The 26640-nt window shown below is 36.7% G+C and overlaps 1 protein-coding gene across 4 annotated transcripts in view; it reads right to left on the reverse strand.

The window, feature by feature from the left end:
• Nucleotides 1-26640, reverse strand: part of ABCB7 (ATP binding cassette subfamily B member 7) — a 140640-nt gene that overhangs the window by 36389 nt on the left and 77611 nt on the right. For all 4 annotated transcript variants that reach the window (XM_010592709.3, XM_064278566.1, XM_064278565.1 and 1 more), the window contains 3 exons: nt 25056-25133; nt 22509-22595; nt 9875-9994 (listed from right to left, as the gene is read on the reverse strand). In XM_010592709.3, coding sequence (XP_010591011.1) covers nt 9875-9994; nt 22509-22595; nt 25056-25133 — 285 coding nt within the window. The remainder of the gene's footprint in view (nt 1-9874; nt 9995-22508; nt 22596-25055; nt 25134-26640) is intronic.

A 26640-nucleotide genomic window follows, 5' to 3' on the forward strand; every position in this document is an offset into this window, starting at 1 on the left:
GAGTCAAGAAACAGATCCAGACAAATGTAGTCAACTGATTTTTGACAAAGTAGCAATGGCAATCCAATGGAGAAAGGACAGTCTTTTTTAATAAATGGTGCTGGAACAACTGGACATCCATATAAAAAAGGGAATAAATTAGTTAGACTCAGTCTTTACACTTTTCACAAAAATTAACACAAAAGTCATCATAGATCTAAATGTAAAACATAAAACAATGAAACTTTTAACAAAGGAGAAAATCCAAGTGACCTCGGGTTTGGCAGTGACTTTTTAAATACATCAAAAGTACAATCTATGAAAGAAAAAATTGATAATTTAGGCTTAATTAAAACAAAAAACTTTAACTCTGTGAAAGACACTGTTAAGAGAATGAAATGACAAACCACAGACTAGGGAAAAATATCTGCAAAACACATATCCAGTAAAGTACCTGTATCTAAAATATACAAAGAACCCTTTAAAACTAGACGATAAGAAAACAACACAACTACAGAATGAGCAAAAATTTGGACAGACACCTCACCAACGAAGATACTGTTGTTAGTTGTCATCAACTTGGCCCTGACTCACGGCAACCCCATGAACAACGGAATAAATGCCGTGTTGTCCTGAGCCATCCCCATTATTGGCTGGGGATCACACCATTGTAATTCACAGGGTTTTTACTGGCTGATTTTCAGAAGTAGATTGCCAGGCTTTTCTTCCTAGTCAGTCTTAGTCTGGAAGCTCCACTGAAACCTGTACAACATCAGGGGAACACATAACCCTCAACTGACAGGCGGGTGGCGGCTATGCATGAGGTACACCGGCTGGAAATTGAACCTGTGTCTCCTGCCTGGAACGTGAGAATTCTGCCACTAAACTACCACTGTCCCCATAAAAAAGATAGGGAGACAGCATATGTTTTACTTTCCCAGGGCTGATGGAACAGACTGCAACAAACTAGGTAGCTTAAAAAAATGGAAATTTAATTTTTCACAGTTCTACAGGCTAGAAGTATGAAATCGAGGTGTCACCGAGGCCATGTTCTCCCTGAAGGCTCTAGGAGAGAATCTGTTCCATGCCTTTTTCTTAGCTCTCGGTGTTGCTGGCAATCCTTGGCATTCCTTGGCTTGTAGATGCATCACTCCAGTCACTGCCTGTCAATCACATGGTATTCTCCCTGTCTGTCTCTTATTCCCTTTTTATATGGACAGAAGTCATATTAGATTTAGCCTAACCAACAAAGAAGAAGGATCGGTAGTTGGAAAACATGACCTTGGTGACAGAAACAATGCCAGAGATCAAATGATAGAATTTTGCAAGACCAACGACTTGTTCATTGCAAATACCTTCTTTCACCAACATAAATGGTGACTATACACATAGACCTCACAAGATGGAACACACAGAAATCAAATTGACTACATCTGTGGAAAGGGACGATGGAAAAGCTCAATATCATCAGTCAGAACAAGGCCAGGGGCCGACTGTGGAACAGACCATCAATTGCTCATAGGCAAGTTCAAGCTGAAACTGAAGAAAATCAGAGCGAGTCCACGAGAGCCAAAATATGACCTGGAGTATATCCCACATGAATTTAGAGACCATCTGAAGAACAGATTTGATGCATTGAACACTAGTGACTGAAGACCAGACGAGTTGTGGAATGACATGAAGGACCTCATACATGAAGAAGGCAAGAGGTCACTGAAAAGACAGGAAAGAAAGAAAAGACCAAGATGGATGTCAGAGGAGACTCTGAAACTTGCTCTCGAACGTCGAGCAGCTAAAACAAAAGCAAGAACTGATGAAGTGAAAGAACCGAACAGAAGATTTCAAAGGGCGGCTGGAGAAGACAAAGTAAAGTATTATAATGACATGTGCAAAGAGCTGGAGATGGAAAACCAAAAGAGAAGAACATACTCGGTGTTTCTCAAGCTGAAAGCACTGAAGAAAAAATTCAAGCCTCGAGTTGCAATAGTGAAGGATTCTATGGGGAAAATATTAAATTATGCAGGAAGCATCAAAAGAAGATGGAAGCAATACAGCGTCATTATACCAAAAAAGAATTAGTCGATGTTCAACCATTTCAAGAGGTGGCATATGATCAGGAACTGACGGTACTGAAGGAAAAAGTCCAAGCTGCTCTGAAGGCGTTGGCAAAAAACAAGGCTCCAGGATTTGATGGAGTATCAACTGAGATGTTTCAACAAACAGACGCAGCGCTGGAGGCGCTCACTAATCTATGCCAAGAAATATGGAAGACAGCTTCCTGGCCAACCAACTGGAAGAGATCCATATTTATGCCGATTCCCAAGAAAGGTGATCTAACCAAATGTGGAAATTATAGAACAATATCATTAGTATCACATGCTAGCAAAATTTTGCTGAAGATCATTCAAAAATGGCTGCAGCAGTATATTGACAGAGAACTGCCAGAAATTCAGGCTGGTTTCAAAAGAGGATGTGGAACCAGGGATATCATTGCTGATGTCAGATGGATACTGGCTGAAAGCAGAGAATACCAGAAGGATGTTCACCTGTGTTTTATTGACTATGCAAAGGCATTCGACTGTGTGGATCATAACAAATTATGGATAACATTGCAAAGAATGGGAATTCCAGAACACTTAATTGTGCTCACGAGGAACCTGTACATAGATCAAGAGGCAGTTGTTCGGACAGAACAAGGGGGCACTCACTGGTTTAAAGCAGGAAAGGTGTGCGTCAGGGTTGTATTCTGCCTACTCAATCTGTATGCTGAGCAGATAATCCGAGAAGCTGGACTATATGAAGAACGGGGCATCAGGATTGGAGGAAGACTCATTAACAACCTGCGTTATGCAGATGACAGAACCTTGCTTGCTGAAAGTGAAGAGGACTCAAAACACTTATTGATGAAGATCAAAGACCACAGCCTTCAGTATGGATTGCACCTCAACATAAAGAAAACAAAAATCCTCACAACTGGACCAATGAGGAACATCATGATAAATAGAGAGAAGATTAAAGCTGACAAGGATTTCATTTTACTTGGATCCACAATCAACAGCCATGGAAGCAGCAATCGAGAGATCAAAAGACGCGTTGTATTGGGCAAATCTGCTGCAAAGGACCTCTTTAAAGTGTTGAAGAGCAAAGATGTCACCTTGAAGACTAAGGTGCGCCTGACCCAAGCCATGGTATTTTCAATCACATCATATGCACGTGAAAGCTGGACTACGAATAAGGAAGACCGAAGAACTGACGCCTTTGATTTGTGGTGCTGGTGAAGAATGTTGAATATACCATGGACTGCCAAAAGAACTAACAAATCTGTCTTGGAAGAAGTAGAACCAGAATGCCCCTTAGAAGCAAGGATGGCGAGACTGCATCTTACATACTTTGGACATGTTGTCAGGATGGATCAGTCCCTGGAGAAGGACATCATGCTTGGCAGAGTACAGGGTCAGCAGAAAAGAGGAAGACCCTCAACGAGGTGGACTGACACAGTGGCTGCAACAATGAGCTCAAGTATAACAATGATTGTAAGGATGGCTCAGGACCGGGCAGTGTTTCATTCTGTTGTGCATAGGGTCGCTATGCGTCGGAACTGACTCGACGGCACCTAACAACAACAACTCCAGCAGGACATCATCTTAAGTAATTATATCTGCAAAGACTCTATTTCCAAATAAGTTCACATTTTGAGGTTCTGGGAAGGACATGAATCTGGGGGAAGAAGGACTATTGAACTCAGTACAGCAAAGCATGTGAAAAGATGTTCAACATTATACATCAGTAGGTAAGTGCAAATTAAAATAACAGTGAGATACCACTACACACACCTATTAGAATGGCTAAAATCCTGGCGAAGATGGGAGCAAAAGGAACTCTCGCTCACTGCTGGTGGGAAAGCAAAATGGTACAGCCATTTGGAAGAAAGTTTGGCACTTTCTTACAAAGCTAGACAAAGTCTTATCATATGATCCAGCAAATCGTACTTTTAGGAATTTACCCAAGTGAACTGAAAACTTATGTCCCTACAAAAACCTAAACACAAACGTTCATAACATCTTTATTTAAAACTGCCAAAAAATGAAGCAACCAAGATTTCGCTCAATAGGTGAATAGATAAACAAATTGTGATACATCCATAAAAATGGGTATTATTCAGTAATAAAAAGAAATGAGCAACCAAGCCTTGAAAAGACATGGAGGAACCTTAAATGCCAAATCACTAAGTGAAAGCAGCCCATCTGAAAAGGTGGCATTATTCCAACTACATGACATTCTGGAAAAACCAAAACTGTAGAAATAGTAAAAAGATTACTGGTTGCCAGGGACTTGGCGGGGAGCGTTGTTGTTAGGTGCCACTGAGTTGGTTCCAACTCACAGAGATCCTATGTACAACAGAACAAAACACTGCCCAGTTCTGCACCATCCTCACAATCATTGCTTTGTTTGAGCCCACTTTTGCAGCCACTATGTCAATTCATTTCTTTGAGGGTCTTCTTCTTTTTTGCTGACTCTGCTTTACCAAGTATGATGTCCTTCTCCAGGGACTGATCCCTCCAGAGAGGGTTAAATAGGTTGGGGACCAAGGATTTTTAGGGTGGTGAAACTATATTGTATGATACTGTAGTTGTGGATACATAACATTAAACATTGGCAAAACCCATAGAAATGTACAACACAAAGAGTGAGCACTAATATAAACTAAGACTTTACTTAATAATAATGTATCAATACTGGTTCATCAATTGCAACAAATTGTACTACACTAATGCAAGATGTTAATAATAGAAGAAACTGAGGTGGGGGGGAGAAGAGGCATCTGGGAACACTCCTTGTACTTTCTGCTCAATTTTTCTGTAAACCTAAAAAAGGCTTTAAAAAATAAAGTCTGTTAGTTAAAAAAAATGGTATAAATCATATTTTTCAACTTTAATAAAGGCTTCAGGTAGTATTGTTTCATTTAAAAGAAGTGTTTTTCAGAAAGTTTTCAATAAATGAAAGTCAAGCAAAACATGCATGTATTTTCTGAAGTTACTGGGTAGTAGATTTTGACAAGAGAGTAGCTACAGGAAAATGCCGGGTCTTCCTTACATCCTTCCCTAGATGCCTCATCATTGCTACTCGCATACAGCTTGATTTGTATCTTCCTTTGGGTGTTTTGCTTGTTTGCCTTCCAGGAGGGCAAAACCCACATTTTCTTCTTTTTTGTATTCCCTCCCTGCCTAGCACAGTGCCTAGTATCTAGTAAACACTCAATCAACATTTGTTCAATACATACAATATTATCTTTTTAGATACAGATGCATTCCTGGAAAAAAAATGGGCACTGATTATCTTTCTATAAATCACTAGTGGTGGTTAAAGTTATGTGTCAACTTGGCTAGGCCATGATTCTCAGTGGTTTGGCAGATATTATGTAATCATCCTACATTTTGTGATCTGATGTGAGCAGCCAATCAGTTGAAAGGGGAGTTTTCTTGGAGATGTGGCCTGCATCCAATATATACTGATGTTCTGGCAAAGCTTGTTCTCTCTGGATCTTGCATCTGACTTGTCATCATCTGACCTCCAGTTCTTGGGATGTGAGCCAGCAGCCTGCCTTCTGATCTGCCGATTTTGGGTTCGTCAGCCCCTGCAACCACGTTGAGTCAGAAGAAGCCTCCAGCCTGATGTCTGATCCACAGATTTGGGACTTGCCAGCCTTCACAACTGCGTGAGCCATTTCGTTGAAATAAATCTTTCTCTTTTTCCCCCTACTCCTTCCCCCCTTCTCTCTACATATACACATACGTTTCACTGGTTTTGCTTCTCTAGAGAACCAGCCTAAGACATCACTCTTATTTATAAATTTATAGATAGTTTATTTTCATTTCTAATATTATTAATTGACAGTACCTTGATACTTTAATTTCCTTTGCCCTCATTTTCTCTATTAAACTAAGTAGTTTTCAAGATGGTGTTGGTTAGAAAGTATGAACAGACTTTAAAAAATATTAAAATTAAAATCTATTTTATAAAATCAGATTATTTCAGTAAATGTGTTCTATGTTTTCCTTAAATCTCAGCACAGCTTTTTTAAAAATATTAGTAGAATGGTTGAATTAAAAAAAAAACCCTTTTGAAAATCCCCAGATTAATGATGATACAATATTACTATGATATGTGTTTGAATGGTAAGAAAAGACACTGCATAAGATTTGTGCAGATTTAAGGAATGAAGACAAGTAACGTGCTCTCTCTCTCTCTACATAATACAGTTTGTTTTTTAAATCTTTGGTAGAAACAATGATAGCCTTAAAATTCTCAGAATTGAAACAGCATCAAAAGGGTTACAAGCAAGGCATAAGGTACACCGTAGCCTCATAAGTTAAGTATGAAATCCTCCTGCCTTGTTCTTCTTCCCACCTCAAATTTCTCTTTTCTGCTCAGATGGCTGTGTGGCATTTATAGCTGATAAGGTTCCTGAACCTTGCAATAAAATTCCCAGAAGTATGTGGAGGAGTTAGAGAAGACCAGAGTATAAAGGGGCCTGGATTGGTCCAAAGTGTTTATATGCCAAAGCATTTATCAGGATTGAGGAAAAAGTAGGAAGCCAAGGGAGTAGAAGTGAATAACGATTCATGCTTGCTCACCAATTGTAAAACTGTTTTTCTATATGCTCTGCAAGTACTAGCAGGCACTCATCATAACATCTGCCAATTTCTTCCTTTTGATTCAAAAGCAATCAAACACTCTTTTTGAGTATTGCATTTTCTATACTAATTTCTGTTTAGTTGAAATTAGTTCACATGAATTTAGTACAGTGCTTTCCATTCTATCGGTGCTCAGTATCTGTTGACTGAAGAGCCAATTATTAGCCTTCTAAAAATATTTCAGTCCTTAAGGAAGTTAGCTTAGGTCTAGATTTTGCACCTTGATATTGACCTGTCAGCAAGCAACAGAAATTTGTACTTTAAAGGACTGGAACTGACTCTAAAAATAAATCCTAATGTCATCATTTAAGACTCTTCCCTCTGGCTAGCTTAATTAATTAGTCACGTTCTAACCTGTTCTCTTCAATTCAAAAGAAAAGTCCAGAAAAGAATCTGCCTTTAACTTGCCAGAAAGGTACTTTTATCCAGCTAATAAAGGAATTAGCAAATTTGCTAATTCTGTCTCACATAAGAGCTCAGAATTATCTTTATCCTTTAATTATTTGCATGTAAAAGATAATTCAGCAACTCATATTGTACTAATAACAAACATAAGAATTAAAAAATTTCAACATTAGCCACCAAAATTAGATTCGTAATACTGTTCTCTCTGTTCAGCTTAAACAGATAGAATAAAGTATGAATTCTTGGTCAGTTGCTCAGCAACTTAAATACTCTCCCATGGAATGGGTCAGGTTCATTGGAAGAGTTCTCAACAGACCCCAAAGATGAGAAAGAAGACAAGAAAATGGATGGAGTCTGCTGTGAATTATTTTGGTTTTACTCTTACCTTTCCAGTCACTTCCCTGTTTTCTTTGTTTACTTTATTTCCCTACAAGAACACATTAATCAAAGGCTCTGGCCTTGATCTTCTTCTATTTCTGCTCTTTACTTTACGAACACACAAATTTGTGTTGTTTCAACTATCACCTCTTAATCTGTCCAGCCCACGGCTCCTTCCTAAACTTGTTTTGCATTTTATGTTACCAGTTGAATATCTGGATGTTTCATTCCACAAGCATCTCAAACTTATCATGTCCAAAACCCAAATCTTCATCTCCCCAAAAAAGACCTCTTGATTTACCTTCCTACTTTTGTTAAACGCATTATCATTCTCTCATCTTTGAATCTTATTTTTCACTTACTGCTAATATTTGATCAGTTGCTAAATCTTGTTGACTGTATCTCCCTACCTCACAATATCTCTTACATCTATCACGACTCTAGTACAAACTGCTATTAATTCTCACTCAGACTATTAGCCTCATAACTGGTCAGTAAATATTTGCTGAATGGTCAATGCATGAAAGAAATGGTATGTCTACTTTAGGTCTCTCACCACTCTAATACATCTTATATACCAGGGCCGATTTATTTCCTAAAGCACAGTTCTAACCTTATTACTTTTCTACTCAAAACACATGTTCCTATTTGCCACATAAATAAAGTTTTCTGTTTCACAGTTAAGGTATTTCCTAATAAGAGCTCTATCTACCTTTCCAAGCTTACTTGCAACTCTTCTGAAACATTTCCACTCACTGGAGCCAAGGTCAACTACTCACTTCTCCACAAATACAGTATGCTTTCCCATATCTGGGCCACTGTTCATGTTATTCCTATACCTGTAACAAATCTACTCATTAATCCAGGCCTATCTCATACGTCACCTCTGTGAAATCTTTCCCAACTTCCCCTCATGACGGTTCCTTTCTCTAAAACCCCACAACACTTGACTGGTACTTCTTTTAAATAATTTATGATCTACTTTGCATTATGTCAATAAAATAAAACACCTTATCCTGATGATTTGAGGGAAAACATTTGTTTTATTCATGTTTGAAAACCCCACAGTGCCAAGAACAATACTTTGTATGACAAGTTCTCAATAAATATTTTCGGGGTAGGGAAAAGAATAAAAAAAGTGAACACATAAAGAAAAAATAAAGTGGTAAGACCTGGGCTCTAAAACAAAATATCTGCCCTTATATGTAAGAGTGGTAACCAAATTATAGCCAAATCTCATTTATACTTCTGAGTAGACATTTTTATTAACATATTTTTGATGGAAATCTAAACTTACTTATTTTTAGTTTACCACTTATATTGTGTTTTACAATGTGCTGGGCACTGTTCTAAGCCTTTTATATATTAACGTACTTAATCTTCTTAACAGCCCTATTTTACCTTATTTTACAAACCAGAAAAACGAGGCACAGAGACTATGAAACTTGCCCAAGGTTAGAAGGTTACTGAGTGGCAGTGTCCAGGCAGCTTTACTCCAAAGACTATGCTCTTCACCATGACAATATGTGTACCTAAAGATATATACTTTCCTGATTCAAAATCTAAATAAATTTTTTTAAAAAGTCTTTTCTTGAAAACTCAGGGTTATCATTACAACTTTGCCTTAATAAAATGTGTTACGATAAAAATAAAATAAATAAATAAAAGAGGCCGCTGAACTGTAGAGGGTCCCTACACTGAATGGTACCAAAATGCCCAGCTCTTGTGGCTGTTTTTTTTTTTAGGGTTTTTTGTTGTTGTTGTTGTTTTCTCTTGATACCATAGCCATACTCGTTGCTGTTGAGTCAATTCTGACTCATAGTAACTCTACAGGTCAGAGTAGAACTTCCCCATAGGGTTTTCAAGGCTGTAAATCTTTACCAAAGCAGAGCAGCTGGTGGGTTTCAACTGCTGACCCTTAGTTAGCAGCCCAGGGCCCCTTTTTCCCTTGATAAAAAAAAATAGCAGCCCAGGGCCCCTTTTTCCCTAGATATTAACTATTATTTATCACTGATGTTACAATCTGTCTACAATGTCTTCATCTTCTTTTCAATTACTGGGAACTAAGATCCCAGATTATCAGAAATACATATTAAACAAGGCTCGAAGGAGCTTTTTATAAAGTTCATTATGCTTTGTTACAACCAATGATCTGTATCGGGAGTTTCAGGAGTGCATTCTACTAAGTTGAGGCTGCTGGAAGTAGAGGCTGTTAGAAATTTGATCCACAGAAAAATCAGACATTACCATATGCTTTCTGTTGACTGCATAAAATAATTATGTATACTAAATGAGGGTCTTAAAAGTTGGCAATGCTCCCCCAAATGTAGCTTATATCAGCCCAGGGGTCATAACCAGAAAATGCTGTAGTATTTCTTAGTTATAGCAACAAACAATTCATTAATCTCTCCTATTACCTTTGCGCCACCCAAAAATCCCAGGGAAATGGCAACTCTAGCTCGTAGATCAGGCCTGTCCTTGGGCCACACGTAAGAAAGCATTGCTTTTATGATTTTCCGAGTATCAACATCTTTTAGCTGTTGAAAGAGAAAACAAAGTAGTGAGTAACATGTCATTTCGGATGTAACTATACTTCAATAATGTGGAATTAAATAAATACTTCAGAGACATTTGAAAATATTACAAATATAACTGATATTCTCAATCTAAGGCTGATATCTTTCAAATTCAAACTACTCTGTAGAAAAATTAACTAATTCAATAGCTTTTTAAAAAGCTACTCATTTCTCTTACTTTCAAGTACAGCCACATCATATTTTCAAAAAGTTATTCAGTGAGGTTGAGAGGATCTGTGCTATAGTTTTTTGTTTGTTTTAGCTATTAAGCTATCAAAAAATTACGTAAAACTTAAGAAACATTTCCCTATTTCCACCTTTGTGGCCAAAAGATTTATATACTTCTTAAAAATTTTATTTCATTGTGTTTTTGGTGAAAGTTTACAGAAGAAATTAGGTTCTCATGTAACAATTTCTACATATTTTGTTCAGTGACACTGGATACATTCTTCACAATATATCAGCATTCTCATTATTTCCAGTTTGGCTGGTCTGTTTCCATTAATCTAGCTTCCCTATCCACCCTTGCCTTCTTGTCTTTGGTCTATAATAAATGCTAACCATTTGGTTTCATCTAGATGATTATTTTGAGGTGCATAGTACTCACAGGCGGCGTAGTGGTTAAGTGCTACGGCTGCTAACCAAAAGGTCGGCAGTTCAAATCCACCAGGTGCTCCTTGGAAACTCTATGGGGCAGTTCTACTCTGTCCTATAGGGTCGTTATGAGTTGGAATTGACTCAATGGCAACGGGTTGGTTGGTTTAGTACTCACCAAAAACCCTAAACCAAACCCAGTGCAGTCGAGTCGATTCCGACTCATAGCGACCCTATAGGAGAGGGTAGAACTGCCCCATGGAGTTTCCAAGGAGTGCCTGGTGGATTCAAACTGCTGACCCTTTGGTTAGCAGCTGCAGCACTTAACCACTACGCCACCAGGTTTTCCTTAGTACTCACAGGTGATATTATTTATTTTATGGGCCAATCTGTCATTTGGCTGAAAGGTGACCTCTGGGAGTGGTTTCAGTTCCAAGTTTAAAGAGTATCTCAGGGTGATAGTCTCTGGGATTCGTCTGGTCTCTACTGCTCCAGTAAATCTGGCTTTTTTTTGGTGGGGGGGAATTTTAGTTTTGTTCTACATCTTTCTCCCATTCTCTCTGGGACCATCTATTGGACCCCTGGTTGGAATGGTCGGTAGTGGTTGCCAGGCACCATCTAGTTCTTCTGTTCTCAAGGTAGGTGATGTCGTTGTTCACGTAGACTGTCGGTTCTGTAGACTATTTTCTTAACTGAGTCTTTGGTTTCTGTCTTTCTCTTTAGCTTCAGACAAGTAGAGACCAATAGTTGTATCTTAGATGGACACTAACAAGCTTTTAAGACCCCAGATGCTACACACCAAACTAGGATGTAGAACATTGTCTTTATGGACTATATTATGCCAATTGACTGACTTGCCCCATGAGACTATGGTCTTAAGCCTTCAAACCACTACGGCAATCCCGTGAGGTATTTGGCTGCGTCTAGGAAGTATCCGTAACTGTGCCCCATGCGTAAAAGCTTTATATACTTTTGAGCTCTTTACCAGAATTTTTATTTAAAATATTTTGGAGCTCTAAGTAGAAACTCATGGTAGTTACAATACAGTGTTTAGGGAACTAGAGGTCTTGATATTGACTATATAGAACAGGTGTTAGGGTAATTAAAATTTTCAGTAAAAATGCAATTTTTCAATCATGCCTAATTTGACCTAAACCTATCTCACATTTTTCTTTTTACCATGCTTCTCAAGCAACATTTCCATTAAACCCTTTTGTTTTGTTTCACTTTTTTATGGGTGGAATATTAAACATTAAAACCACACCTAAACCAAAATAAAATCAATACATTTATATTCCAGAAACTACTATATTATTAGAGTTGGTGCAACAAACTCTATTCAAAACACTGAAATATAGCTCAATTTTTAGAAAAGGCATTAAAAAAAAAAGATAATGCTCATTGTTGGTGAGGGTATTTGAAAATGGGCACTCTGATATACTGTTAATAGGAAAGGACAACAAACAACCTTTCTGGCAAGCAATTTGATAGTATCTACTTTTAAAGTAAGTCTGCCCTTTGACTCAACAATCCCCCTTTGGAAATTTATCCTAAAAAATACATAAGACTATGCAATTTTACCTTCTAAAAATCTTTTCAATCTTTCTTTTCACTTCCACCACCAATCTAATCTATTATCATTTCTGACCTAAACCAGCACAACAAACTCCTGATTTTCCAGCATCCACTCCAGTAGGTCCCTCTCCAAATAATTCACTCTGCAATCATATACCACTCCCAGCTTAAAACTCTGTTATGGCATCCTATCAGTCTTAGGATAAAGACCAAAGTCTATAATGTGGCTTTGCTTGGTCTGGCCCCATCTACTTCTCCAGTACGTCTTACACCACTGCTTTCAGTGTTCATGCCATGCTGGCATTATTACAATTCCTCAACATGCCACAATCCCTCTCATCACATGGGCTTTGCAAAATACTGTTCCCTCTGCCTGGAATAATCTCTATCTCTGCAACACCTCCCCCATTTCCTGCCACCTTTCAACTAGCTAACTGCCAGCTCATAGTAGTTCTTCAATGAGGCCTTCCTTAACCCCAGTCATGATCCCTTGCTGTATTCTCACAGAATAGTGTCCTCTTCTTACATAGCATCCATTTTAGTCATAACTACACATACAGCAGTGTATTACACTAATATCTGCTTCCCCACTAGAATGTAAATTCCATGTAAGTATTAACTGTGTGTTTCATGCTCACTGTTATAATCCAGTATCAAATACAGTGGCTAACATGTAGTAGATTCCAATAAATATTTATTGAATAAAGGAATGAAAAATTTAGCTACTAGGATTTTTTCCTCACGCTGTTTTAAATAGGAAAAAATTGGAAGCCACTTAAGTGATCAACAGTGGAGAACTGTGTAAATAAATTAGAATGATTGTGTACAACAAAATACAGCCATTCAGAAATATATGCAGTAACACAGAAACAAGGGAAAAATATGATGTGTGTATGAGTTTGCATGTGCATGCAAGTGGATCTGGAAAGCAGTATCCTTAAAAGTGTGAGCATCAGTGGCTATGAGGGGGTGGAATCAGGCAAAATTTTTTATGTTCTTTTTGCTTGTATTTTCTGCAATTCACATATAATAAGAAAAAAGTTAATTCATTTAGAGCAGAAAAAAGTTACACAATTTCAAGATTTCTACAGCAAGGAATGGTATCAATATATGAGAAACCCAGAATAGCATATTATATAATACAGGGTAGTTTAATATTATAGTTATCCCCCAAGGCTCAGCAAACTGCTTTTCTAGTCTCTTTTAGTCAGTTTATTGAGTAAAAAATAACATAAATAAAATCTTCATATTGTGCTGAAAACAGAAGGCCTACCTCCCTGAATTGCTTTAAATATTTATGATGGCAAAAAAACATAAAATGCTGAATATATAGTTCTTAATGATTTACTTTATACATACATGCTCCTGTAACTGGTAAAGTATTTTTGAAAAAGGAATTATGGCTGCAATTTAAAAATTCGCTTTTCCAATTGAACAATTACTAAATAAATATAAATTAATGCATCATAACACAAACTGGGGCATTTCAACCATTTTCACATTTCACAAGTTTTTCCACCTTATTTTTCTTGATTGACTAATGACAAAAAGGCACTGTTTCTGCATATCTTTACAAACATCTCTCTTGTCAAAACCTTCTACAACATACCTCAGAATTTTTTCAATAAGGACACAGAAAAGCTATGGCTAAGAACAAGAAAATTATTCTAGTGGGCTTAATAGTGCATAAAATGTCGCCACTTCATTTAACAAAATGGGTTCTGAAGTTGTGTAATCATGCATTATGAATCCATTAAGCTGTGAAGTACATGACTTCAGTTATAGTTTAGATAAACTATAAAGTTGGGAAAACTGTGTCCTTTTTTTTAAAAAGAGGAGGCCAAATCAAAGAGGCATTTTGGAGGCTAAGGCACATTTTTACAGAATTTTAAACAAGTTTATTCCCACTGAACAAGAATAAAGTAAAACTGGTGGCCTCAATTCAAATCATGAAAGACAATATGCCTCATTTTAAAACCACAACAGTTAATTCATACTGGAATGGTAATCCTGAAAGACAAAAAGTTTTATCTAAAGCTGAAAATAGACCACATTCTAGAGACTCAATTAGACAGCACCTTTACATTAGCTAATTTTTTCATTTCAGATTAAGCAGACAACAAAAATAGCAGACAGTAAAACCACATTCTTAAAAAAGAGTGGGAAATGTAGGAAATGGTCAAGGAGGATGACAAGAAGTTAGGTTATTTTAAAAAATACTATGTAGAGTAATGATTATGATAGTGTAGGAAAAAAAATCACACAGTGATGGAAGGAAAGGAAGTTATTCCTCACGAGTCAAAATTCCAGAAGTAACCAATGGTTAATATCTTAACAGTTATTTTTTTAAGCTTTCATACATATAAGCCCAAAGTATGAAATTCTTTGATGTTTATGTTTATTATTGTTACAGTAAAATTTAAAAAAGATATTTTAAAAACTGTGATGAATATATCACGACAACACAGCTCTCTAAAATTCTATAGAAAGAATATCATTAAAAGGCCAACAAAAGTAGGAGTAAATTTACTTTCCTAATGGAATAAATACAATGTGTACTTCTGAGCTATAGCTAAATACTCTCAAATTTAAAACATACTTGGAACTGATATTTTATGCCCCATTATAATGTAAAACTAGTACCATGTTGGTATGAAGAACAAAAGTTTTTAGAAAGGTAGTAGTTAAGCACTGGCTCCCAACTAAAAGGTCAGCAGCTCAAACCCACTAGCCGTTCTGTAGGAGAAAGATGTGGCGGTTTGTGTCTAAAGATTTATAGCCTTGGAAACACTACGGGGCAGTTCGACTCTGTCCTATAAGGTTACTATGAGTTGTTCCAATTCATAGCAACCCCATATTGGAATTAGCTAGCCACAATTAAAAGAAAGTAATTAGATTCAGAAAGAAAACACAAGGGTCACTAAGATCTTTGAATATTAACAAAATTTTATTTATTATTTTTTAAGAAATGAGTTTGGAAGAAAAAGTAAAGAGATGAAAGATGAAAACAAAGAAGACCAAAAGAAAAAAAAAACGTGACAGAAAAAGAAGCTTGACAGATACCAGAAAACGCGTAATAAATATTTGTTCAGTTGATGAATTAATTTATCTATTGTTAAACACATGAGGACAAATTCTTGTTAATATCCCAGAGGTAGACCTAATAATATGTGATTTATTAAACCACACAACTTTTGACAGATTTTTGCAGTGGGATGCAGGCCCCAAATTCTCATAAAAAGACCAGACTTAATGGTCTGACTGAGACTAGAAGTGCCCCGGTGGTCATGGCCCCAGACCTTCTGTTGGCCCAGGACAGGAACCATACCCAAAGCCAACTCTTCAGACAGGGATTGGACTGGACAATGGGTTGGAGAGGGATGCGGGTGAGGGGTGAGCTTCTTGGATCAGGTGGACACTTCAGACTATGTTGGCATCTCCTGTCTGGAGGGGAGATGAGAGGGTAGAGGGGGTTAGAAGCTGGCGAAATAGATACAAAAAGAGAGAGTGGAGGGAGGGAGCGGGCTGTCTCATTAGGGGGAGAGCAACTGGGAGTATGTAGCAAGGTATAATAAGTTTTTGTGTGAGAGACTGACTTGATTTGTAAACTTTCACTTAAAGCACAATAAAAATTTTTTTTAATTTATTTATTTGGTATTAATATATAGCTTCATAAGCTTTACAAGACTGGACAGGTAAGAAGAACTTGTACATAGGAAGACAGAAAAACACAATCACAGCAAGTTGGACCAAAAACAAATATATATGAGGGAGTGCTCAATTCAACAATATCAACTGAGGGAGAGATGTAGCGTCATACATCCATAAGCTCTGTAAGTAAACATTTATAGCTGATAAATACATGAACAAGACACGAATAAAAATTTAAAAAAAGCAATCAAAACACATCTGAAGCAGCTATTTGGTAGCATTTTGAGATATTAAAGATAACTGTTAATAAATTTAATGCATATTTTGCTTCTAAGGTCAGTAACTTTATATCTCTAACCAGAAAGGCTTGTCAAGCACTAATGACAGCAATTTTTTCTATCAAGAGCCTGTTTCCTTCAAAGGGTATGAAGCCTACTGAGCTTTGATAAGAAAATAAGAGAGTAAGAAAAAAGAAAATGAACTTTAGTAAAGGCAGCACCTTTTCCTTAGCTGATAAGGCATTTATCTATGGATTCTGGTTTTATACACATTCCTAATTCTTTTTTTTTAACTTTTGGCTTAAAAAATTTTTTATGATTGTTAAATATATATAACACAACATTTGCCAATTCATGATCAGACATTCCTAATTCTAATAGCACGCAATGTACTAACGCAATCAAGAGACTGGTTTAAAAAGAAACTGCTTCCATTGCCATGAGGCCAAAAGAACTGGGTGGTGTCCAGCCACCATCACTAAACATTTTCATCAAAGATGCTATAGAAGAATCCTGATCAAAAGTGGGAAAATGCAGAACAGAATTTCAAATTCTCATGAACTCCAGACTTTCTGGAGTCATTAAGGCTAGATGAACCCCCTAAACTATTGCCCTGCAATAATCTTTAAACTTTAAACCAAAAATAAACCCAACAACAGATGAGCTTAACTAGTAAAAAATGCTGTTTAAAGAACTATCCATATGGGATCAAGTTGACAACAGCAACTTGAAAGATCAGACAGAAAATAGAGAATGGCTGCACAACTGAAAGAATGAATATAATCAGTGTCACAGAATTGTACATGTAGAAACAGTTGAATTGGTGTATGTTTTGCTGTGTATATTCTCAACAGAAAAAGGAAGTACTTGGGTGGCAAAACTAGTGAAAAGAAAGAAAAAATACACAAAAAAATTTGGAAAGCTATTTGTTTTGTACAGCAAAACATTTGGCTACAGGCCAAATGTTTGCAGCCTAAAGGACTAATTTAGCAGAGAATTTGGAACCAAAACCAAACCAAACCCATTGCTGTCAAGTCGATTCCGACTCATAGCAACCCTACAGGACAGAGTACAACTGCCCCCATAGGGTTTCCAAGAAGAGGCTGGTGGATTTGAACTGCCGACCTTTTTGTTAGCAGCCAAGCTCTTAACCACTATGCCACCTGGAAGTGCCCACAATTTCAGGGATAAGCAAACTGTTCAGAAAAGAGAATATCTCCTCGACTCAAGCTAAAGGTAACAGTAATGACAGAAATAATTTTAACCACTACTTAAATGCTGTTAGGGATAATAAAGGCTTGATAAAATCTACTTATCAAAAAAGGACAAGTAGATTTCTAACTAAAAAATCCAGAGGGCAACCCGAAAACTTTCCCCACATTATTGGGTATATAAATGTCACGGATTGAAATGTGTCCCCCGCAAATATGTATCAACTTGGTTAGGTCATGATTCCCAGTAATGTGTGGTTCTCCTCCATTTTGTGATTTTCCTGTGTGTTATAAATCATAATCTCTGCCTGTTGTTAAAGAGGATTAGGGTGGGATGTAACACCCTTGCTCAGGTCACATCCCTGATCCAATGTAAAGGGAGTTTCCCTGGGGTGTGGCCTACACCACTTTTTATCTTACAAGAGATAAAAGGAAAGGGAAACAAGCAGAGAGTGGGGAACCTTCATACTACCGAGAATGGAGTGCCAGGAACAGAGCACGTCCTTTGGACCCAGGGTTCCTGTGTGGAGAAGCTCCTAGACCAGGGGAAGATTGATGACGAGGACCTTCCTCCAGAGCCTACAGAGAGAGAAAACCTTTCCCCTGGAGCTGATGCTCTGAATTTAGACTTGTAGTCTGCTACACTGTGAGGGAATAAATTTCTCTTTGTTAAAACCATCTACTTGTGGTATTTCTGCTACAGCAGCAAGAGATGGCTAAGACAATAAGTATAGTGCATTTATGGATGGAGAGGAAATGGATGTATAAATTGTCAGGACCAAAGCCTAATGCAATTATTGTTACTTCTCTACACTTGTTTGTCCTCCAAGCTCTGTTGGTCTGAAACCTCAAGGAAGAGCTTATCCAGTGGTGACTGGACCATAAGAAAAAAGAGCTCATACTACATGAGATAAATATGTACCCAACGGTCAATTTAAAAATCTACAATAACAAGTAACCACCAAGGAGACTGATATTTGCGTTGGCCAATCAGCAAATTTTCTATCTCCAAAGGAAGTCAATTTTAGAAATCAAATGAAGATCAGAAGTCTGCCTAATGATATATGAATTCAGAGCTAGAAAACAACCACCCCACGTAAACCAGGTATTCTTGTTCACTGGTTTGTGTGCGCTCACTTATTTTGCCAAGCCCAGAGACTCATAATTCTATTATCTCCCTAATTCTCCAATATTTAATACATCAAATAGCTGTTTCACTTCTTCTGATTACATCAAAATTTATACTTAAGTTCTCTGATTCCTCTAGTAAGTGGTAATGTTCTTTTAAAACCACTAGCTTCTGTCTCCAATCAATGAGGATGTGTTTCTAGCATAAAAAGAGTATGTCGACTTCTGGGTATATGGTGGCATGAGCAGGTCTAAAATCCTGACCCTCCCATATAAACACCAAGAAAAACAACTAGAAATCTGCAATCTCAATGTTGTAGGAAATCTCGACTTTGAAAAGTAAATGAAGAATTGTGACAGGTAACCACACGCAGACATAAGAAAGAAGTGACTTTTTATAGTGGGAAAACTTTTTGTGCTGTCTCAGTCATTTCGCTTACCACCATCTAAACAGTGAATGCAGTGGAGGCAAAACATAGCTTGCATTTTCAGACAGGAGGCCTGATTTCTGCTTTGGGAGTAGAGGGTAGACTCTGATGATGGCAGACTGACCAGTGTGTCTGTTCTGATCCGTCTGGGACTGAATGACTGAAGTGACACTCTGGCCTGAATCAGAGCTCACACAGGCTAAGGAAGGGGGCAGTGAGCAAAGCTAAAGGCTGTGACTGCCTCAGTTTCTTGTAGAAATTAGTGCTTTCAAAGGCACTGTGTACATACATATATATGAAGAACATATTGTAATATTCTAATGTGCCAGCTTCAACAAAACATCGTAAGGCACACAAAGAAACTGGAAATAATGGCACATTTAAAAGATCAAGATGAAGGGAGAGAAATTGTCTCTATGGAAGCCCCAATAATGGACAGATTAAAAGAAAAAAAAACACAAGCCTGTTGCCGTTGAGTCGATTCTGACTCATAGCAACCCTATACTCCTATACTGCCCCACAGGGTTTCCAAGGAGCAGGTGGTGGATTCACACTGCTGGCCTTTTGGTTAGTAGCTGGATGCCTGACCACTGTAGCATCAGGGCTCCATGGACAGACCAGAGTAATTTAAAACAACAATATTAAATATACTCAAAGAACTAAAGGAAAACACAAAGAACTGAAGGAATCAGGAAAACAACACATAAACAAAATGAGAATATTAATAAAGAGATAGATATTATAAAAAAGAAGCCAAACAGAAAGACAAGAGCTGAAAAATAAAATACCTGAAATAAAAAATTCAATGGAAGGACTCAACAGCAGATTTCAGCTGGCAGAAGAATCAGTGAACTAGAGGATAAGGCAATTGAAATTATTCAGTCTGAAGAGCAAAAAGAAAAAAGGATCAAGAAATCTGAGCAAAGCCTAATGGAATTGTGGGATATCAACAAGCAAACCAACATACACATCATGGGAATCCAGGAATAAGAGAAAGAAAAGGCAGAAAGAGTATTTGAAGATACAATGTCAGAAAACTTCACCAATGTGACCAAGGACATAAGCTACAAATCCAAGGAGCTATATGAACTCCAAGTAGGATAAGCTAAGGAGATCCACACAAAGACAGATTATAACCAAACTCTTCAAAAGAAAGAGAATGTTGAAAGCAACCAGAGAAGTGAATTATCGCACACAAGGAATCCTCAATAAGATTAAGTACAATTTCTCCTCAGAAACCTTGGAGGCCAAAAGGTAGTAGAATGACATATTTAAAGTGCTGAAAGAAATGTCAACCAAGAATTCTATATGTGGCAAAATTGTCTTTAAAGAATGAGGGCAAAATTAAGACATTCTCAGGTAAAACCTGAAAGAATTTGTGATGACTAGGCCTGCCTTGAAAAAAATGCTAATAGGAGTTCTTCAGTTAGAACTGAAAGGACACTAGACAATAACTCAAAGATATATGGAGAAAAGAAAGATCTCCATTAAAGGTAATTTCACGGGCAAATAAAGGACTAGTTTCATGAATTTTTGGCTTATAACTTTGGTAGTTATGTCCTACGTGATTCCAAAAGACAAACACATAAGACATAATTATAAATTTATTAGACATATAATGTATAAAGATGCAATGTATAATGAACTATTAGGCACATAATGTATAAAGATGTAATTTATAATAACAACTACATGGAGGAAAGGGTAGCAGTATAGGAATAGTTTCAATATGTTATTGAAGTTAAAAAAAAAAAAAAACCCAAACCTGTTGCTGTCAAATTGATTCCAATCATAGCAACACTATAAGACAGAGTAGAATTGTCCCATAGGGTTTCCAAGGAGTGGCTGGTGGATTCAAGCTGCCAACCTTTTGGTTAGTAGCCGAGTTCTTAACCACTGTGCCACCAGGGCTCCTATTGAAGTTAAGGTAGTATCAATTTAAAGTAGGATGTTATAAATTTAAAATGTTAAAATCCTCATAATAACTACAAAGAAAATATCTAAAAAAATACACATAAAAGGAAAAGAGAAGGGAATTAATTAAAAAGGCTCATGACAATAAATTAACTAAACACAAATGATGGCAATATTGGAGGAAATGAGGGCAAAGACACACAAAAAAATAACAAAATGGTGGAATTATGTCCTTTCTTATAAGTAATTGGAAACCCTGATGGTGCAGTGGTTAAGTACTACTGCTGCTAACCAAAAGATCAGCAGTTCGAATCCACGAAAGACTCCTTGGAAACTCTACGGGGCAGTTCTACTCTGTCCTACAGGGTCGCTATGAGTTGGAATTGACTCAACAGCAACAGGTTTGTTTGTTTGTTTTAATCAGTAATTACTTTAAAAGTAAAAGGATTAAACTTACCAATCAAAATGCAGAGAGAGGTACAAGAGATTAAAAAAGTATATACTACAATTAAATCTTCCTATTTCAGCGGCCAAAATGTTTAATTTGTCTGTATAATAACACTACTGATAATGATAAGGAATATGGATGAAACCTGTACATCAATGTTGACTGCAGCACTTTTCACAATAACCAAAGGATGGAAACAACCAAAATATCCATCAACAGATGAATGGAAAACAAAATGTGGTATATACGCAATGGAATATCATGCAGTCATAGAGAGAAATGAAGTTCTGATGCATGTCACAACGTGGACGAACCTTGAAAATATCATACTGAGCAAAATTCAGTCACGAAAGGACAAATACTATATGATCTCATTTACATAAAATAGGCAACTATATAAACCAAAGATTATTAATGGTTACCAGGCATGGGAGGGAAAAAAAATTGAACGCCGTCGAGTCGATTCCAACTCATAGCGACCCTACAGGACAGAGTAGAACTGCCCCATAGAGTTTCCAAGGAGCGCCTGGCGGATTCAAACTGCTGAGCCTTTGGTTAGCAGCCGTAGCACTTAGGGGGATATTTTTTTTGGGGGGGGGCAGTGAGTTTATGTTAATGGCAGTGGAATATTTTTGAAAAGGATAGCAATAATGGTGGCACAACGTGAAAAATGTAGTCAATGTCAGTGAATTGTAAATGTGGAAGTTGTATTGGCCAATGTTTTGTTGTGTACTTCCACCACAATGAAAAAAAAAATATGGATAATTAAGTAAATGGATTCGGCAGATGGAGGATTTACCACGAAGTTGGGGGATATCCTACGATCTTTCTAAACTAAGTGTATGAAAAAAAAAAGTGTATAGAAGAGGAAAAATCTTAAAACATAGGCACATGCATGCGAGCACACACACACAAATTACTTGTAAATGCTAAATCTACTTAATCTACTTATAAGGCTAGATGACGTAACAAATAACCTCAACCAATGCTATTTTAAAGAACTAAAGGTTTACACTGATAATTATACAAGTTTTTTTTGTAGTGAATCATAATTTTCTGTTTGTTTTTAAGCCTGTGAAAGTATCACCCATATAACTAACCACCGTCAAATTAAATGTTTTGCATTAGAAAACCTGCAGTTAGATGAGAAAATGAAAATATTCTGGAACATAAAAATCTTGAACATATGCCTTCTATGTAAGCATAATCATCAACAAGAATTTCTAGTTACTTGTTATTGTCTCTTACCCCTTCTTTTGGGTCTGTGTGGAGTCCTCCTCCTGCATGACCATGCCAACATGTCCTCTTTTCTATCAGTGGCCATGCCTGGAGAGCCTAGTTGAAGATAATACCAAGAAGTCCATTAGCTATAATAGAATTTCAGATCTTTAAAAAGCTGTTTTAGACAGCCTAATCAAATGAATGTCCCAGAAACAAATTCAGAGGCTTAGTTTTTAGCCTAGCATTGTAAAGCAAAAAACCTTCAGAGCTGGCTTACAGTTAAATTTATACAAGCGATACTGAGATACAACAAATACTCAGAGAAGTTACTTTCTCTAATAGGGCACAAAGGATATTGAACTGAACAGACCCAATGGGTAGGAGGTCTTAAGCTAGAAGGCTATTTACATTTCTATAAGACTGTCATCAAGTACCAATTACCTTTCAACATCTTCCAAAACCCAGCTTCCCACATAAACAATGCATGAAAACATCCCAGATCAACTATGAAAGAAGCAGGTATGGAATGGGTATGAAAATGTCGAAGCACTTTTAATTCAGTAATTTGCTAAAGCATATAAACTCAGGATAATTAGAAATACCTCTTCAACAAAATTTAATTCTCACAAGTTACTTAGAATAGCTTTGAAATTAATGTTTAAAAGATTTCATTTGTATTACACTTCTATTTCACTTTTACTGGCTTTCTTACTGTCAATCACTACATTAGTGCTAATAATCTGTTACTCCACTTGCTTTTCATGTATATATATTTTTGTTTTATAATTAATATAGTTGAGTACAAAACTCTTTTTCTTATTATTCTGGTTCACATACATATTTAGAAACAAAGTTTCTAATACTTAGCAGTCTATCTTAGGTTATAGTTATTTGCATACATGTTTTCGTTTTTCCTTTTATATCAAATATTTCTTACCATTAGGAACAGTCTCTGTTATCTTTGTGGATACACAGCACACTGTCTTGCATAAGGGCAGGGTATGTTTCAATGCTTGTTGGATAAGCTTAAAATATAAAGCTAATCAAATCACCCAACTATCTTTGAAAATGTGGAAACATCTTACCTATTATAAATATGTAAAAAATATTTAAGAAGGCCTTAAGACAACTGCTCAGATTAGAGAAATCAAAAAATAAAATAATTTGAGATAACGTAATAGTTAATAAGATAGTAAAAAAGATTAGGCTTAAAATTTAGACTTGTTAATTTTGAAGTGTTTTCATAATTAAAAAATGCTTAATAAAATACATGGATTTAATGATGTTGGTAGCCATAATAATCAATAATTAATCAACAAAAGCACAGTTCTTCACAAACACAAATGTGTATCAATACTGAATCACAACAGTATCAGCTCTGGACCAATCTGGAATTACAAAAAGTGCCTTCTTGTTCTCATTGGTTGAGATACAAAATTGCCATAAATGGGTTACTGAATTTTGGATCAACAATCTTAAAGCATGTTGCAAAGGAAAAACATCAAAAGGTGATTTTTAGTCTGACAATGTCTCTTTGTGACATTATTTCCTTTAAAAGACTAAGCAACAAGTTCGATCAAGGGGTCTGGTGAAAACTACACAAGATAATTAGGTCCTCAACAAAGCGAAAACTGAAGTATAAATACATTGAATGGTCTCATGTACAATGAGAAGACTGAACACATTTTCCCCCTTAAAGCCCTAATTCATATGAAATTCTTAATTCATTTCTAAGGAAACCCTAGTGGCGTAGTAGTTAAGTGCTATGACTGCTAACCAAAAGGTCGGCAGTTTGAATCCAGACGCTCCTTGGAAACTCTATGGGGCAGTTCTACTCTGTCCCATAGGGTCACTATGAGTTGAAATCAACTCAACGGCAATGGGTTTGGTTTTTTTTTTTTAATTCATTTCTATAGCCACTACATAAATTACAATTTTATTTTTATGTTAATGGAAAATATTTAATTGAAAGGAAAAAAATAAAGGAAATACTCAGGATTTAGACTGCCTTCTAATTTTCTAGCATTTTTCTATCTTGGAGATTTATTTGTTTCACATTAAACCAGTGAATTTTTTTAAAGATATCTTTCACTTACAATGTAAAATAACGCTCATCAGTAGGTAAACTCAGCATTACTTATACCATGGGCTCTAATAAGCTTAGAGTCCCTTGGTATTCTGCAATCTGAGCACCTTCTAAGGTAAAGAAATTTCACTCACTTGAAAAGTTTATAGCATTCCATATCATCAGATAGAAATTACCAGGATAAATTCAAGTGGCAATAGCTTCCATTATATTTACCAAAGCTTTCTGAAAACATCACTCTAGTTGGCACTGACCCAAGAGATTCTGACAGCTTTCTCTAGGGGTAAAAAAAAAATGAAGACTTTTTTCCTCCATTTCTAGCAGCAGAAACATACCTTCTTATTCAATTCACAAGTAAAAATAAATACATGAAAAGGGAAAACACTCAGGAAATGTAAAATATGTAATAAATTAGTATAAACTGGAAAATGTTCCAAGGGCTTGTACATTTTTCCTAGATATATGTGGAAGTGTCAACTCAGTCTTACCTTTGTAGTATCTAATAACTGCCTTGAATTGTCTTTCCCCAATCTCTGCCATGTAGCATGTCTTAATGACTCTGGGATCTGTTGAAGAAAATGGAGAGGGGGTTCAGAGTGGACAGTTAATATTCAAAGTTTATTTCTATTATTGTCCATAAACACACATAAAACCAGAGCCATAGCCACTGTTAGAGATGCTTTCAATACATGCCTAAAAAGACAAAAAATAACACTTGTAGTCCAGGCATGAAGTAATTCATATTACTCATATAAATATATTACACATATAAGTAATTTATATTACTCATTAAAAATATCAAATTGTATTTTCTTTTCACCCCCTTTCTCTCGAGGTGTCACTGTTTTTGTTAAAGTCTTCAAGCCCATTTCACTCTTAAATTGTTCTTATGCTCTTTAAAAATACTCCTCTTTTGTTCTAACTCTACTTACTACATTTTCTTATGTTCTACCTGTGTCTGTTCCCTTTTTGGCCTTAACCTGAAAGCTAAACTTAGATACTGATCATGAAATCAGTTTGCCAAATATTTTCAATGAACTCCAGTGACAGTTTCCCTGGGGCATTTATTTTCTTGATAATGCTCCAAAAGTAGAATTGAAAACAGGCAGAATAAAGAATAGACACACATACTTCTGAAATGCACTATCAATTTAGTGAGAAAAATTTGCTTCTTAGGTCAAGTCCCTCCCAAAAGGTAGATAATACTCAGGCCTTCCCTAAAATATAAATGGGTTGTATAGCTGGACCAACGTCTAAATATAAAAACCAATGTTGTACACTGCAAAACAGAAAAACCAAATCGACCAAAAAAAAACTCTCAACTTCCAGAGACTCCTCAGAATATGGCAGCGTGAGCAGTTCTACACTTCCTTCCCCCCACACAATCACTGAGGAAAAAAAACAAAAATCAGCAGACTCAGGTCTGTAAGATCTCTAAAATCCAAACAGAGAGTTGCACCAACTAGACGAACACCAAACAAGAAAAAGGCAACTTTTACACAATAGGAAAACTTTTCTTTATAATGTCAATGCCCTTCCCCACCCTGTCTCCTCTGCAGGATGGCTGCAGTGATGACAGACCACAATCTCAGAGGGGAGGGCCATTCTCAGGCTCTGAAGCGAACAAATCAGACTGTTCTTTGTGTTTCTTCTGATATGTCTAGGGGCTGTCTACAAGACTGAAGAGTGGTGCTCCTTTCAGATTAACTTGCTATTGCGCTCTTGCAGGGCAAGGGGAAACAGCAAACAATGCCTGAAGGCTGTGGCTGCCTAAGACTAAATGCTGAGATTGAAGCATACAATCAACTTCTATAACATAAGAGGAAGCACTGGTACAAGAATTTCTTGCAGAATTTAGCTCTTTAAAAAAAACCACCATGTATACAGGGGATTGAGAAAGACATGCATATGCTCAGGGTAAAATGTGTATGTGCCAAATACCTCATAACACCCTATATGTTCAACTTGGGCTGATACCTGAGCACAGACCCAAGTTGAAAAGGCTGGGAGAGGTTTACTTTTGTTTCTGTTTTTCTTTTCCTTTTCCAGCAGAGTACAAGGAAATTTCTTTTC

This window comes from Loxodonta africana, chromosome X (genome assembly GCF_030014295.1).
Source record: "Loxodonta africana isolate mLoxAfr1 chromosome X, mLoxAfr1.hap2, whole genome shotgun sequence".
Taxonomy (NCBI): domain Eukaryota; kingdom Metazoa; phylum Chordata; class Mammalia; order Proboscidea; family Elephantidae; genus Loxodonta; species Loxodonta africana.